This window comes from Euleptes europaea, chromosome 18 (assembly GCF_029931775.1).
Source record: "Euleptes europaea isolate rEulEur1 chromosome 18, rEulEur1.hap1, whole genome shotgun sequence".
In the NCBI taxonomy this organism is placed as follows: Eukaryota; Metazoa; Chordata; class Lepidosauria; order Squamata; family Sphaerodactylidae; genus Euleptes; species Euleptes europaea.
Window position 1 is genome coordinate 30,757,274 of NC_079329.1, and position 16,175 is coordinate 30,773,448.

The following is a 16,175-nucleotide window of genomic DNA, read 5'->3' on the forward strand; positions in this document are numbered from 1 at the left end:
TTTTTTTATTTTTGTTTATTTATTTATTTATTTTGCATTTTGAGCCCCTGTGAGCTCCGTTGCAGCCACATAAGTAATGTGATTTTAACAAGGGAGCCTATAGCAGCTCCACCAGGAGGTCTGCAAATGTGAACACAGCAGGGGGGAGGTAGGGTGTCAGATCTGGGATGTGAAATCCCTGGAGATTTTGTGGGGGGGGGGACAAGGATTCAGCCAGGATCGAACCCACGTTTGGCGAAAAGCATGCATTCAATCCTGGCTGAATCCTGGCTGAAACAGGGAATAAAGTAGGCTAAAGCAACCATGCGTTTTCGCCCAAAGAGAGTGTCAGCTTTTAAAGTCACTTAAAACTGAATATTGCAGAACTTCAGTTGTGAAGCACAGGGATGTATATGTTTAAAAGTTTCAGCTCTAGCTGTTTCTCTTCCAAAGGCAAGGATCATGGTCCTGATTCCATCAGACACTTCCTCATTGAGTCTTCCACCAGAGGAGTTCACCTTAAAGGGGCTGACGAAGAACCCTATTTTGGTAAGTCAACTGTGACGAGACCACATTATAAAGCTGTGACCCTTTATTGTATCCATATACCTTACTTTTATTGTCTGAGGTTGTATTGCTGGGATCTCTGTACAACGTCACCGTGACAGGGAATTTTCTGTGGTGGCACCTCACCTTTGGATAGGGTTGCCAACCTTCAGGTACTAGCAGGAGAACTCCTGCTATTGCAACTGATCTCCAGCCGATAGAGATCAGTTCACCTGGAGAAAATGGCCGCTTTGGCAATTGGACTCTATGGCATTGACGTCCCTCCCTTCCCCCAAACCCTGCAATCCTCAGGCTCTGCCCCCCCAAATCTCCCGCTGGTGGTGAAGAGGGGCCTGGCAACCCTACCTTTGGAACTCCCTCCCACTTAGGGATGCCAGCCTCCAGGTGGGACCTGGAGATCCCCCGGAATTACAGCTCATCTCCAGACTACAGAGATCACTTCCCCTGGAGAAAACGGATGCTCTGGATGGGGGGGGGGGACTCTATGGCAGTGTGCCCCACTGAGGTCCCTGTCCTCCCCAGGCTCCATCCCCAAATCTCAAGGAGTTTCCCAACCTGGATCTGGCAACCCTACTCCTAGGGTTGGCCAGGTGGTTTAGACTGGCGGGCAATTGCCTGCCAATCCAGTGCCTGGCTTGGAAGCCGGGATCGCGTGTACACGTGGCCACATCGCTTCCAGTTTACACCCGGAAGTGCCTCATCGCAACAGGCCTTTTACCACTCAAACTCCTTGAGCAGACCTTTGAAGAGGCAGCGTAAAAATCTCCTAAATAAATAAATACTACTGAAATTATGACCGTTCTGTTTAACTATTGTAGCTAATAATTGCTAGAATTATCATCTAGTAATTTGGCTCAGTTCAGATGTTACACAAAACTATTTGTAAAAAAATTAAACTATAGTTGTATATTTAAAAACTATTTTTTTTAACCCTAAGTATGGTTAGTGTGACCGTCCAGATGCGCTCCACTGCATTATATATGGCTAGGTGGGGTCCATCAAACCAAGATCTCAAGCTAGTTATTAACCACAGTCTTAACTGTGGTTTTGCATAGGGTTTCTTCAGGTGAACTGATCTCTATCGGCTATAGATCAGTTGTAATAGCAAGAGATCTCCAGCTAGTACCCGGAGTTTATATGAAATAAAAAATTCGAGCTGCCAAAATCGTAATTGATAAAGAATATGCAGCCACTATGGCATATAATGTAGCACTTAAGTAAGTTGCAACAAAACATAGCTTCAATATTAAACTAAACTCCCACTGAGTTATATTTTCATCAATCAAGTACCTGGAGGTCAGCAACCCTCGGGGGATGCAATGCCACAGGAGTATTTTTTTTTAAATGCAGCCTTACTGGAAGTTCTTGCTGGGAGTGACAAATTGCCAGATATTCAGTGGTAAACTCTGATTCCTAGAACTACCCTGGAAGTAAAACTATAGAGTTTCCAGTGATTCCTAGAGCTATTCTATGTCATTTCCTTTAAGAACGTGTGATAAGTACACAAAGCTGCATTTTTTTCCTCCCCACCGGGGGCTTGGCAGTCCTATACAGAGGTGTCTGGGCTTTGAGTGAGAATCTGCCAGGCATACCTTCGTTATTTTTTAAATAAACCATAGTTCTGTATGATGCCTGATCCAAACCTTGTTCTCTTCTTCTTTTAAACCCATCTAAGCCAAAGCCATTGAGATATCTTCTGGCAATCAGTTCCCATGTTTCCTTTCAAAGCCGTTCCTTGTTTGAAGGGACAAGTAAAGGGTTTATAAATGCGTGTGTCCAATCCCCTTCCTCTTGTGCTGTCTCTTCACTGCAGGAAGTCTCTCTGCATTTGTCTATCAACACACCATCATGCGTTTAGCATTACCCTGCAAACTGGTGATCCCTAGCCAAGGTACGTGTGTGAACTAAAGCAGCTAGCTGCATCTAGTATGTAGGCTTCAACCCCTGGGTCTCAGGGGGGAAAGGCCCTGGGGAGATCTGCTTCAGAATGTCTTTGCCCAAACCCCTTTCGGTGCTGATGGATTGATCTGGACCTAAATTGTTGCAGACTGCAAGGTACAAACCTATTATCAGGTTCTGACACTGGAATTTAATATAGGCAGCTAACTTGGGATTGGGTTTATTCAGGCTGCTCAGTCACCGAAGTGCACCAAGCGGTGATCTTAGCCCAGGGCCCCATGCTGGGGAGGACTCAACCTTCATGGCCCTGCCACCTCGAAGGAGGAAGTATCAGAGCAGGTTCCTACCACCACTCGTGCTGGCTGCTGCTCGGACAACTGGCTTCCACCTGCCGGAAGCAGCTCCTATGCACCTCACATGGAGCAAGGACCTCCTCTTGCTTGGCCCAGGCATGGGGTTGGCACAGTGATTCTGGGACCTCATCCTGGACTTTTGCCCAGGGCCTCAAAATCGCTGAGACCACCCCCTGAGTGCATGCAATGTCAGGCGCTATGAACACTCTGGTTTGATCAGGATTTAATGCTAAGGATTTGGCTTTTTGCTTAACCTGGTCAGCAGAGTAGTCGGTCTTTTATGCATGGCTGTCTCACTCACCCCTCCGACGTCTTTGGGTCTTCGTGTTGATTATGCACTCCATTTCCAATGGTCAGAAGTTGCCTCGCTCTCCCCCTGTGTTTCCCTGCATTTTCAAAGACCTGTTTTATCTTGAATTTCAAAACACAGGGAAACAAGGGGGAGAGTGGGGAGAGCGACCTCTGACTGTTGGAAATGGCATGCATAATCAGCACAAAGACCTGAACTCATCAGAGGGGTGACAGTGAGGGAAACAGCCATGCATAAGACTGTACATTTTTGGGTTTTCTGCCTACAGCTCATGCTGTTAAACTCAGGCATACTGAGCTGGAAAGTATCTCCTCCAGGCCTGGAACTGGATAAAGATGCTCACAGCTCTGATACCTTTCTTATTAATTATTTATACAAATTGGTATATCATTTTAAGTGCACTGTAATTTTAATTTTCTTTGCCTGTAAAAGAATCATGAAAATTAGGGGGCTGTTGTTGCCCTCTCGGAGAAGGGCGAACCCAAAACAAAGGCTGTACACAAATAAGCATTATATGGTTGGTGTTACATTTGTGGAAGTGTGTTCACTATTGCGTATGAAAGTAAATGATTCCGCCCACCCCCACCCCCCACACTCACACTAAGATTCAGGAAAAACAACTGTGTTAGTTCGCTCAGCAGAAACCAGCTCCGCAGAGTGCTGGCTGGGTATCTTCTGTGACATTATGAATCTGCATTTTCATAAGAACATAAGAAAAGCACTGCTGGATCAGACCAAGGCCCATCAAGTCCAGCAGTCTGTTCACACAGTGGCCAACCAGGTGCCTCTAGGAAGCCCACAAGCAAGACAACTGCAGCAACACCATCCTGCCTGTGTTCCACAGCACCTAATATAATAGGCATGCTCCTCTGATCCTGGAGAAAATAGGTGCACATCATGACTAGTATTCATTTTGACTAGCAGCCATGGATAGCCCTCTCCTCCATGAAGATGTCCACTCCCCCCTTAAAGCCTTCCAAGTTGGCAGCCATCACCACAGCTGGGGCAGGGAGTTCCACAATTTAACTATGTGTTGTGTGAATAAATATTTTCTTTTATCTGTTTTAAATCTCTCACCCTCCAGCTTCAGCAGATGACCCCACATTATGGGAATGGGAGAAAAGCTTCTCCCTGTCCACTCTCTCCATACCATGCATAATTTTATAGACCTCTATCATGTCTCTCCTTAATCGCCTGGGTTCCTTCCCTGGGTGCAGTTCTACAATGATTAAAAATTGATTTAACACACACACACACACACACACACACACACTTTAAAGATTTGCACAGCATGCAGGGGCAGGGCAAAACTGAAGACTAGGGTTGCCAACCTCCAGGTGGTGTCAGTTTCAGGCGTCTTGTCCCTAGCATCCCATAAGCAAACTCATCCAGGCAGGTAGCTCTGAAGCGGTAATACTTCATTAGGAGCAAAAAGACAGATTAAAGGACTGACTGCCTACAGGCAGGTGAAGCTAGTAATGGGGAACACAGGCAGGTTACATGTTAAAGACACTACGGACTGAAAAGGTAAACATTGCTAGGCAACCTCGAGATAAGCGGTTCCCAGGAAGACAGACTAAACATTACCACAGGTGCAGAAAACAGGATGAGCGGAACTGTACACAGACGTTCATAGGCATGAGAACCAAGGACTTGACGTGTGGCCAGAACCTGGCCTGACTCATGTCAAGAGCCTTTGCTCCAGCAAAAAAGGCAAAGGCCTGACAGGTGGTACGTAGAGATATCTCATTATTACAATTGATCTCCAGACAACCAACATCAGTTCCCCTGGAGAAAATAGCTGCGTTGGTGGGTAGGCTCTGTGGCATTATACTCTGCAGAGATTTGGGGCTTGAGCCTGGGGGGAACAGGGGCCTCAGTGGGATACAATGCCACAGAGTCCACCTTCAAAGCATCCATTTTCTCCAGGGGAACTGATCTCTGTAGTCTGGAGATGAGCTTTAATTCCAGAAGATCCTCAAGTCCCACCTGGAGGCTGGCATCCCTACCCATGGACAACCCTAATTTAAGCCCTTCCATTCCCTGAACTGTAGCCCCAGTCTGAATGAGGGCTTCGCACAACAGTGATTTCCAGAATGATGGGAAGATTTTGGATCTCCCAGCATCTAGTCTATCATGGCCCTCAGTTACAGGAGAATTATATATTCCCTGAAATTCCCCACCACAACTGCAAAATTAGTTACTTTTGCAATGTGGGTTGTACCTAGTGGATGGTTGTCTTCAGTCAGGTGAGTTTCCTGGCATGATTTTTCCCCCTTCTCTCTGATTCAGATTTCATTGTCGTAGAGGAAAATCCTGCCATGGGCTCAGAAGCCGCTCTTCCCCTTCCAAAGAAAGCAGCCGGTATGTGTCCTGGTACCTGTTCATTTTCATTGCCTATTTTATAAATAGTTTGAATATTCTTGTAGCTTGATGTTTTACGGTGTCATTCTTGTTTTTGAAAGCCTCTGTTTAGATCTTCAAATGCAGCAGTGGGATACAAATGTCCTAAATCAGGGGTCCCCAATCTTTTTGAGCCTGTGGCCACATTTGGGATTCTGACACAGGTTGGTGGGTGCAGCAACAAAATGGCTGCCAAATAGGGTTGCCAACCTCCAGGTGGTGGCTGGAGTTCTGCTATTACAACTGATCTCCAGGAGACAGAGATCAGTTCCCCTGGAGAAGGGTGGGGTTTGGGGAGGGGAAGGACTTCAATGCCATAGAGTCCAATTGTCAAAGCATCCATTTTCTCCAGGTGAACTGATCTCTATCAGCTAGAGATCAGTTGTAATAACAGGAGATCGCCAGCTAGTATTTGGAGGTTAGCAACCCTATGGGGAAGTGAAGTCAAGGTTTGGGGAGGGGAGAGACCTTAGCAGTGTATAATACCATAGAGTCCACACTCCAAAGCAGCCATTTTTCGCCAGGGGAACTGACCTTGGTCATCTGGTGGTCAACTGTAATAGCAGGAGATCTCCAGGTGCCACCTGGAGGTTGGCAACCCTACTGTGTGACTACTAATGGCATCTGATGGACATGGTTTTGTGTGTGGTATGAGTAGTCCTCATTGAGATTTGAACTGGCCATTTGAAGGCTATCAGTCAGGGATTCAAACTACGCTCCAACTAGGCTTGCAAATTGCCCGGTGGGGGTGGGAAAAAGCCCGCCAATCCACTGGGTTGCCCGCTGATCACCTGAGGGTCAGCGAGCAAAAGACAGACAGACGGAGGGGGAGGTGCATGATATGCATGCACGCAACCCATGCAGTGCTCCGGTGTTGCTTCCAGGTTTACCCAGAAGCACCCTGGACATTCTAGCAACCTCCACAGAAACTCTATGAAAACCATAGAGTTTCGGCAGAGATTGCTAGAGCACCCACATCACTTCCAGGTAAACCCAGAAGTGACGTTGATATGTTGTGGGGGCCTCATGCGCACGTCTCACAGGGCATGCATGCATGTCACGTGCCCCTGGCCACGCCCCCCAGAAAGTACCCACCGGTGGAGCAAAGGGACCTGGCAACCCTAGCTCCACCATGGGAAGACCAGCCCAGGGAACCTCTTTACAGTGATAGGCAGTGGTGGGATCAGGTGATACTCCAGACTAGGGATGTGTGTTTGTCTCGAAATGAACGAGAAAAAAGAACTAGTGTATGAAGAAGAAGAGTTGGTTTTTATACCCTTTTTCTCTACCGTAAGGAGTCTCAAAGCGGCTTACGATCGCCTTCCCTCCACATTGTCGAGTGGAAAATGCCTTCCTCTGCTGCTCTGTTGCAAGCAGAACCCCTTTGGAGGTACAAATGGCTCCCCACATCTCATGGAAATGGGTGAACAGCTTTTTAGAAGCCAATGCAGCCATTTTTTAAAAAAAAAAAGATTCACAAACCTTCATTTTAATGGTCCATAAAAGTGGAGTTTTTCTCCCATTCCTTTGGAAATTTGGCAGAGAAGATCTTTTGCCTGAGGACTACAGACTTCGAACCTTTCATCCAAGCTGGATGGACAACCAACAGGTTACAGCCAGAAATGTGTTTCCTATTGAATCCAACAGAAACGAAGACTAATGGAAGAATGGCAATGAACATGTCTAATAAAAATAACAACAAAAAATGAACAAACGAAGCTTTTGAAACACATGGACGTAGAAAGAAATTGTACATCACTACCCCTGTATAAAAATTTCGGGGCCAAACTTTTCCCACACCATTGCTGTGCCCCAACTTGACAAGACAGTAAGGATGCATCAGCTTGCTCCTCTTTGACCTCTTCCCCCTCCCTGGATATCGGTTTAAAAATCAGTTTATTTTTTAAAAAATAGGGCAAACTTCAGTGCAGAAATGGATGTTCGGCTATCTTTCTTTTGAAAGTGGGAAACGCCAGCAAGGCTGAACCCTCCCCACACCCAATCCACTGCAGCAGTGTTCCACCATTTTGAGTGCCTTTTTATTGACTTCTGTTTTCATTGCAAAGGGCCAATGGTCGATAATGGCAGCCGCAATTGGTCAGTCATTCTCTCTTCTTTTGCTTCTTCTTCTTTTCGGCTTGCAGCCTGCAATCTCTTGTACCTGCGCTCTGCGACCATGGAGACTCTCACCGGCAAAGCAGCAGTTCAGAAAGCCGTGTCTTCCACTTTTGAACTGGAGACTCTGCCCACGCCCACCGTCGTCCATTTCAAAGTCACAGAGCAAGGAATTACTTTGACAGACATCCAGAGAAAGTAAGGAAACTGAATGGGGACACACTGCTGTTCCATTCGGGTGAAACGTTTGGGATGAAAAAGTGGAAATGTCTGGGATAGGAAATGTCTGAGATGGGAAACATTTCTCACACATATAAAACATTCAAATGAAGATGAAAGCAATTTTCGATAGGGCAACACCAAAGGACTAATTCATAATAATAGTACAACTGTTCAGCCACTTGTATAATTCCAATAACAATAGAGTCAATAAATAAATCTGTAAAAGCTAAAATAAAAATAAAGATAATATACAGTAAAATACAGTAAAAATATGAACATGAAATTTAAAAATTAAATTCATTTAGCATTTTTATCATTATACCTGCGGTGAACATTAATTATATACAAAAGTGCAGAACTTAGCAACATTACTTGTGACTTGTAGATTTTCATCGGAGAGGAGTTTTTTGAGTCGAATTGTTTCAGAACGAGCTTGGATTTTCTTTAATAAAGGGAAAAATAAAGGGAAAATAAACTTCATTCGCATTCCGTTGTAAAAAGGACAACGAAAAAACACTTGTTCTCGAGTCTCTATTTCCCCAAGTATTCATAAACATTTTCTCTCCAAGAAGTGGATCTTTTTGTACCTGCCTTATAAGACTGCCGATGGCAAAGCAGAGCATCTGTTTACTTCAAGGAGTAGTAGAAGAAGAAGAGTTGGTTTTTATACGCCGACTTTCTCTACCACTTAAGGGAGACTCAAACCTGCTTACAATCACCTTCCCTTCCCCTCCCCACAACAGACACCCTGTGAGGTAGGTGGGGCTGAGAGAGCTCTAACAGAGCTGTAACTTGCCCAAGCTCACCCAGCTGGCTTCATGTGGAGGAGTGGGGAAAGCAACCTGGTTCACCAGAATAGCGTCCGCTGCTCACGTAGAGGAGTGGGGAATCAAACCCGGTTCTCCAGATTAGAGTCCACCGCTCCAAACCACTGCTCTTAACCACTACACCACGCTGGTGCCAGAATGTATCTAATATTTATTGGGGAAAACATTTCTCAAATGAAAAGAGACTGTCCCATGTACTTGTAAAACCCCTATTTTTGCACCATTGCCTGAGGACCCGTACACAACTGTGAACACATGAACACATGAAGCTGCCTTATATTGAATGAGACCCTTGGTCATCAAAGTCAGTATTGTCTACTCAGACCGGCAGCGGCTCTCCAGGGTCTCAGGCTGAGGTCTTTCACCTGCTTGCCTAGTCCCTTTAACTGGAGATTGAACCTGGGGCCTTCTTCAAGCCAAGAAGATGCTCTACCACTGAGCCACAGCTTTATAGATGCCCCCTTTTTATTAGCTGTGTACTTTTATTCTAAAATAGCCCCCCCCCCAGCATTGTAAATGTGCAAGATTAGCAATCAAACGTTGAGTAATCTGCCTGCACACAGCGAGGGTCTTCTGGTCATCCTTGCTGCTGTGAAACTGACCAGAAAGCCATGCAGCCATGAAACTGACCAGAAGTAGATAGACTTTTTTTCACTATCTCCCCTGCAATCTGGTCAGTTTCATGGTTGCATTGCTTTCTGGTCAGTTTTTTTAAAACTTTTCTAAAAAAGGGCATCGCTCTCTAGGTTATGAAACTGATGCTCGTGTTTTGAAGTTTTGTATTCAAAACAGGATTATCTTTTACAATTAGCTTGGGTGGGAGAGAAAATGTACTAAAAATGTAACATCAAGGGCACACCTTTCACCTTTTTTTGGGGCCATCAAGTCACAGTTGACTTATGGTGACCCCTGGTGGGGTGTTCAAGGCAAGAGACGTTCAGAGGTGGTTTGCCATTGCCTGCCTCCGCATCACAACCCTGGTATTCCTTGGAGGTCTCCCATCCAAATACTTGCCAGGGCCAACCCTGCTTAGTTCTGAGATCTGATGAGATCAGGCTAGCCTGGGACTATCTATGTGAGGGGTTTAGACTAGCTAAAATGTATAAAGGTACTAATAACCACTGTTGGTTCTGTGATACACCTTGGGCTATGTTAGAGCTATTAATTTTGGAAAAAGGTGACAATTATGCTGGCAAAGGGCATAGACAATAATGTTATTGATTCCCCTGAATTCTTTCTATTGAACTATATAGTTTTTTATCCCAAAGAAATTTAGAAAATTTTCTCCATATGGTATAACAGCCATAAGGCTTGTATTCACTAAACTTTAAAAACAGAAAATAACACCAACATATAAAGCTTTTTATTTATGTATAAAGTAATCAGTATTACAAAAAAAAAATGAAAATTTCAGAAATTGCCTCAATTTGTATATATTATTACTTTGTTTTGATCCTTTAAAAACTGTTGGGCTTTATGTATTATCTATAATACTTATACATAAATTAATTAAAAGTTAATTAAAATGTGTATAGTAGTTACAGAGGGAATTAACAGCAGATCAAGAAATGTCCATTCAGGTGTTGCTTCTGTCCTGGACTTATAGGTGACTTTATGCAAATCGCTCTCATCAGACAGCAGGAGGAGGATAAAGCTAATCTGTTTGGGTGGGGTAGTTTATATGGATTGCTGAGTTAATGCATGTAAAACCTGAAGTATTAAAAACAACATATATCAGCTTAGTAGACTGGTTAGCGTGTCAGGCTGGAAGATCCAAGTTCAAATCCCCACTTATCCAGAAAGCCAGCACAATGTAGTGGTTAGTGTGTTAGTGTGGGATCAGAAAGACCCAGGTTTGAATCCCCACGGTTCCATTGAAGCTTGCTGGGTGGACTTGGGCCAGTCATGCACTCTCAGCCTAACCTGCTTCAAAGGGTTGTTGTAAGGCTAAAGTGGAGAAGGTCTAAGCCACTTTTGATTCCCATTGGGGAGAAAAGTTGGTTATAAATGAAGGAAATAAAATAACATCACTGGAAGGCTTTGGACCAGTCACTTCGTCTCAGCCTCACCTACCTTGCAGGATTGTTTTGCAGATGAAATGGTTTAGGGAGAACCATGTATTGTGCCCTGAGCTCCTTGGCGGAAGAGTGGGATAAAATGCACTAGACAGACAGAAACACAGGCTGTGATTATTGACCCTAGTTCAATATGGTTCTTACTAATAGATCTTACTAAAGTATTTCGTTACCTGGTTTGCTCCGTGCTCTGATATTTTACATTGTGTCATCCCTGCAGGGTTTTTTTCAGACGGCACTACCCATTGGCTACTATCAGCTTTTGTGACCTGGATCCAGAAAACCGGAAGTAAGTGTCAAAGCACATCTAATGGGCCCATCAAAACTGGCCCGGGAATAACCTTTAATAGGCCAAATTGGAAATTTTCAATGTTTTGTTTCCTCCCTCAGTTTTCTCTCAGGGCTCTTTATTTTAGTGTTCCCTTCCGCGATTTCTCTGTGCTCATGACCATCTAGAACAGAATAGGGCTGCTGGCTGGGGTGGAGGAAAGTGCCATCGAGTCACAGCCTACTTATGGAGACTCCATGAGGTTTTCAAGGCAAGAGACATTCACAAGTTCACAAGTTCACAGGGTTGGAAGAGACCACAAGGGCCATCGAGTCCAACCCCCTGCCATGCTGGATCCCACAATCAAAGCACTCCCAACAGATGGCCATCCAACCTCTGCTTAAAGACCTCCAAAGACGGGGACTCCACACACACACACACACACACACACACACGGAGACAGCACATTCCACCATCGAACCACCCTCACCGTCAGAAAGTTCTTCCTAATGTTTAGGTGGAATCGCTTTTCTCTTCGTTTAAATCCATTACTCCGTGTCCTAGTCTCTGGAGCAACAGAGAACAAGCTAGTTCCCTCATCAACATGACATCCCTTCAAATATTTAAACATGGTTATCATGTCTCCCCTCAATCTTCTCGTCTCCGGGCTAAACAAACCCAACTCCCTAAGTCTCCCCTCATAGGGCATGGATTCCAGACCTTTGACCATTCTGGTCGCCCTCCTCTGGACACGCTCCAACTTGTCAACATCCTTCTTAAATTGTGGAGCCCAAAACTGGACACAGTATTCCAAGAGGTGATTTACCATTGCCTGCCTCTGTGTCATGACCCTGGACTTCCTTGGTGGTCTCCCATCCAAAACTAACCAGGGCCAACACTGCTTAGCTTCCGAGATCTGATGAGATCCAGCTAGCCCGGGCTATCCAGGTCAGAGCTGCTGCTGGTGCTGGTTATATTGTCCAAATAAAGAAGCACTTGTCTGTTGCCTAGCAATGACTCCATGAGCTCTTCCACATTCGGGAACATTTTATGTGATTTTTCTAGGCACAGGCTGCTTTCTTCTCCTAAATCCAAAGTAGAAGCAAAGCAACTGGCGTGAGATTTTGGCTGGTAAAAGTCCATCCCGCACATGGAGGTTGGCAACCCTCTGTGTGATTGTAGTGGTTAAAAAAGGCCTGGTTTCAAATCCCCACCCTCATGAAGTTCCCTGCGTAACCCTGGGGCATTCGCTCTACTCCACCTAGCCAACATCACAGGGTTATTGTAAGAATAAAACAGAGGAGGAAGGAATCGCTTTGCTGGCCCTGGGATACAAATGTGCTGGATAGATATACGGTCTGCCCATTTTGTCCAGATCAAGTAGACTCCCTGGCGCACATTGTTTTAGCATGTTCACAAAATAATATTGCACGAAATAAATATATCACTTCCTGGATAAGACTCTTTCTGAGAAGCCTTTCTGAGAAGCGGATACTGCGTTATCTGCTATCAAGTATATCAGTGAATTGTGTGAGAGATGTGGCAACTTTTCTCTTTGTAGTGTCAAGAAAAAATCAATCTTCGTTCCCCCCCTTTTTTAAAGTGTGAAATGGCACAAGAATAGCCAATGACTGTTAAATCTAGGGAGAGGATATAAGGTCTGGTTCTTTACAATGTCTAATCAATAGATAGCTATATAATGACAGGATCTGAAGCCATTTCAAAAGTTGCACTGTCCAGTCACAAAACTCAGCCCATTTTTACATATTTGACTAGGCTTATGCTGCTGATTTTCAGCGAAGTTTCTGCTATGCTTCTGGGCAATGTCCTAGAGATGCAGAGTTGGGAATGCCCTGGATATCTTGACTGGTGGGCTGGATGAGAAGGAAGACAGCGGGCACATTAATTCGCATATTGGTAATGCACGTTTCTAGACCTAAGGTTTGTGGGGAAAGTTTCAGAATGTGCCAGGATTGAAAATCAGAGACCAGGACAGAACTTCAGCTGGGTAACAGTTAGGTACCTCGGTGTACATCTGCGAAGATCAGCCTTACTGCAAAACTGCATTTTATAAAGAAATGTTGAAAATGCAAAGTTTGCGAAAAGAGTCTGGCTCTTAAAAGCTTCTAGTTATTTTGCTCCATTTAAGGGATCATTTTTGTCCTTTCTTTAGTAATATATAAAGAAAGGATGTTATGATGTATGTGAAATCTTAACTTACTTACTTCCTTTCTTTTTTTCAAAAAGGTGGCAAAAATTTTCCAGGGCTTCAAGGTAAGCAATATGGGTAGGCTCAGTGATGATTATGGGGTTGCCACCAGCCGCAGAGGGCGGTGTGGGGGCAGAGGAAAGTGGTCAAATCCTACAGCATCTCATCGCAGTCATGCTGGCGACATGATATCACTTCCATGTAGGGTTGTCAGGTCCTCCCTGGCCCCCAGTGAGGGGGGGTGTTAGGGTTGCCAGCTCCAGGTTGGGAAACTCCTGGTGATTTGGGGCTGGAACCTGGGGAGGACAGAGACCTCAGCCATAGAGTCCACCTTCCAAAGCATCCATTGTCTTCAGGGGAACTGATCTCTGCCGGCTGGAGTCAGTTGTAATAGCAGGAGATCTCCAGCTAGAACCTGGAGGTCGGCAACCCTACTGCCGCAGTTGTCCTCAGTTGTAGGCCTGGTGGAATAGCTCCGTCTTACAGGCCCTGCGGAACTCTTTAAGGTCCCGCAGGGTCCTGATGTTATTGGGAAGGGAGTTCCACCAGACCGGAGCCAGGGCCGAAAAAGTCCTGGCTCTTGCCAGGGACAGCCACACACTCCTAGGACCAGGGACCACCAACAAGGACCACCAACTAGGACCAGGGAGGGTATACCAGGAGAGGCGGTATATAGCACTGGGTAGGGGGGAGAATAAAAGGCACGGGGGGGGGAGAATAAGAGACAAAGAAAATGGACCTTTCGTATCTCCCATGCCTACCAGAAGCAGATTAAATTACCCAAACTAAGCATATGGAAAACTGCTTGATTAAAACCACAGAGTAACACCCTGCCCCGCCTGCCCATTCGTTGAAGTCCATTCTATATCACTCGTGGATGTAAGCTTATCCCTTCAGGATGTGTTTCCTCTCCCATTTCTCACCGCAGGATCTTCGGTGTCGTTGCCAAGAGCCCCGCCGACTCCGAGAACATTTGCCACGTCTTTGCGGAGTATGACCCAGTGCATCCGGCTTCTCACATTGTTGACTTTGTGAAGAGACTTCTACCTGGTGCTTAAGGTTGCCTGAATGCCGAGCGCTTCCTTGCCCAGCTGTCCCTCCTCGTAGGACCTCCGCGCAGGGACTCCCCTTCACTTTTGAAGCTGCCCAGGGTTGCATTTTGAGGCTACAGACGAGGGTGAGCCGCCCTGAAAAGGTACAGAAATGTAGTCATGGAAAAGGGGGGAGGTTCTGGCACACCGTCCCCAGCTCCTCTCTGTTGTGCAGAAGGGCCAAAAATGTAATTTCCCATCTTTCCGTTTTTATCTATGCTTTTGGACTATTTAAGAAGAGATGTCAAGATTCTGCTCATGGGAATGACAGTCCTGTCACATGTGAGGTTGGCCTGTTTGCTGTAGCAAGGCCACAGGGTTCATTTGCTAACCATAATGTTGTCTGACTATTATGGTTGAACTATTGAAATATTGTCTGTAACCAAGATGTCTGATGTATGTTATATGTTTCTCCCCTTCATGGGTTGGAATAGGGCAACACAATAAACTCTGATTTTGCAAAACTTGTTTTATTTCTAACGAAAATGCAATTCCTGCCCCCCCAACAACAAGTCCAATGCAGCTGTACTAGTATACCATGTACTTATTGGAAATTTCATGTACTTATTGGATATATATTTAGATATTTATACCCTGCTTTTCTCTCCAACAGGGACCCGAAGTGGCTTACAACATTGGTTTCCACTAGAGTTATCAGCTCTTGGTTGGGAAATACCTGGAGATTTGGAAGGGGGGGTGGAGCCTCGGGACAGTAGGGTTTAGGGAGGGGAAGGATCTCAGCAGGGAATAGTGCCATAGAGTCCACCCTCCAAAGCAGCCATTTTCTCCAGCCATCTTGATCGTCTGGAGATAAATTGTAATAGCGGGAGATCTCCAGGTGCCACCTGGAGGTTGGCAAGTCTAGTTTCCCCTCCTCTATTTTATCCTCTCAACAACAATCCTATGAGGTAGGTTAGGCTGACAGAGAGTAGGACTGGACCAAGGTCATACAGGGAGCTTGCATGGCACAGTGGGGATTCGAACCTGGGCCTCCTTGAACCTTGTCCAACTCTTCACCCACTGCACTACACTAGTACACTGAGACAGAGTTCACCAATAACTCATGACACAACTTTCTGTCCTAAAGCCTGCCCCGTTTTACACACATTTTTTTAATGCCTAATTTTTAAAAAACACATTTGTAAACACCCATTTGGCAGGTGGGTGTTTCATCTCCTGCCACTTTCACCAGTCTAGAGTTCCCTGCCTCTACAGAAGAAGAAGAAGAAGAAGAAGAAGAAGAAGAAGAAGAAGAAGAAGAAGAAGAAGAAGAAGAAGAAGAAGAAGAGTTGGTTTTTATATGCCAACTTTCTCTCCCACTTAAGGAAGACTCAAACTGGCTTACAATCACCTTCCCCTCCCCTCCCCACAACAAACACCTTGTGAGATAGGTGGGGCTAAGAGAGTGTGAATAGCCCAAGTCACCCAGCTGGCTTTGTGTGTAGGAGCGGGGAAACAAATCCAGTTCACCAGATTGGCATCCGCGGCTCATGTGGAGGAGGAGTGAGGAATCAAACCCAGTTCTCCAGATCAGAGTCCACCGCTCCAAGCCACCGCTCTTAACCACTACACCACAATGACGTTCCAAGGGGAGACAGAAAGTGGAGTAATATTATCGAAGGCTTTCACGGTCAGAGTTCATTGGTTCTTGTAGATTATCCGGGCTGTGTGACCGTGGTCTTGGCATTTTCTTTCCTGACGTTTCGCCAGCAGCTGTGGCAGGCATCTTCAGAGGAGTAACGCTGAAGGACAGTGTCTCTCAGCGTCAAGTGTGTAGGAAGAGTAATATATAGTCAGAAAGGGGTTGGGTTTGAGCTGAATCATTGTCCTGCAAAAAGTAACAAAGGTAATGTGCTA

The 16,175-nt window shown here is 45.4% G+C and overlaps 1 protein-coding gene across 1 annotated transcript in view; it reads left to right on the top strand.

Moving 5' to 3' along the window:
- Positions 1 to 14,285, top strand: part of TNS4 (tensin 4) — a 29,651-nt gene extending 15,366 nt beyond the window's left edge. The window contains exons 6-12 of the mRNA XM_056863813.1: positions 433 to 528; positions 2,360 to 2,437; positions 5,401 to 5,472; positions 7,656 to 7,824; positions 10,971 to 11,039; positions 13,266 to 13,292; positions 14,156 to 14,285. Of these exons, the coding sequence (XP_056719791.1) occupies positions 433 to 528; positions 2,360 to 2,437; positions 5,401 to 5,472; positions 7,656 to 7,824; positions 10,971 to 11,039; positions 13,266 to 13,292; positions 14,156 to 14,285 (641 nt within the window). The remainder of the gene's footprint in view (positions 1 to 432; positions 529 to 2,359; positions 2,438 to 5,400; positions 5,473 to 7,655; positions 7,825 to 10,970; positions 11,040 to 13,265; positions 13,293 to 14,155) is intronic.
- Positions 14,286 to 16,175: the final 1,890 nt, after the last annotated feature.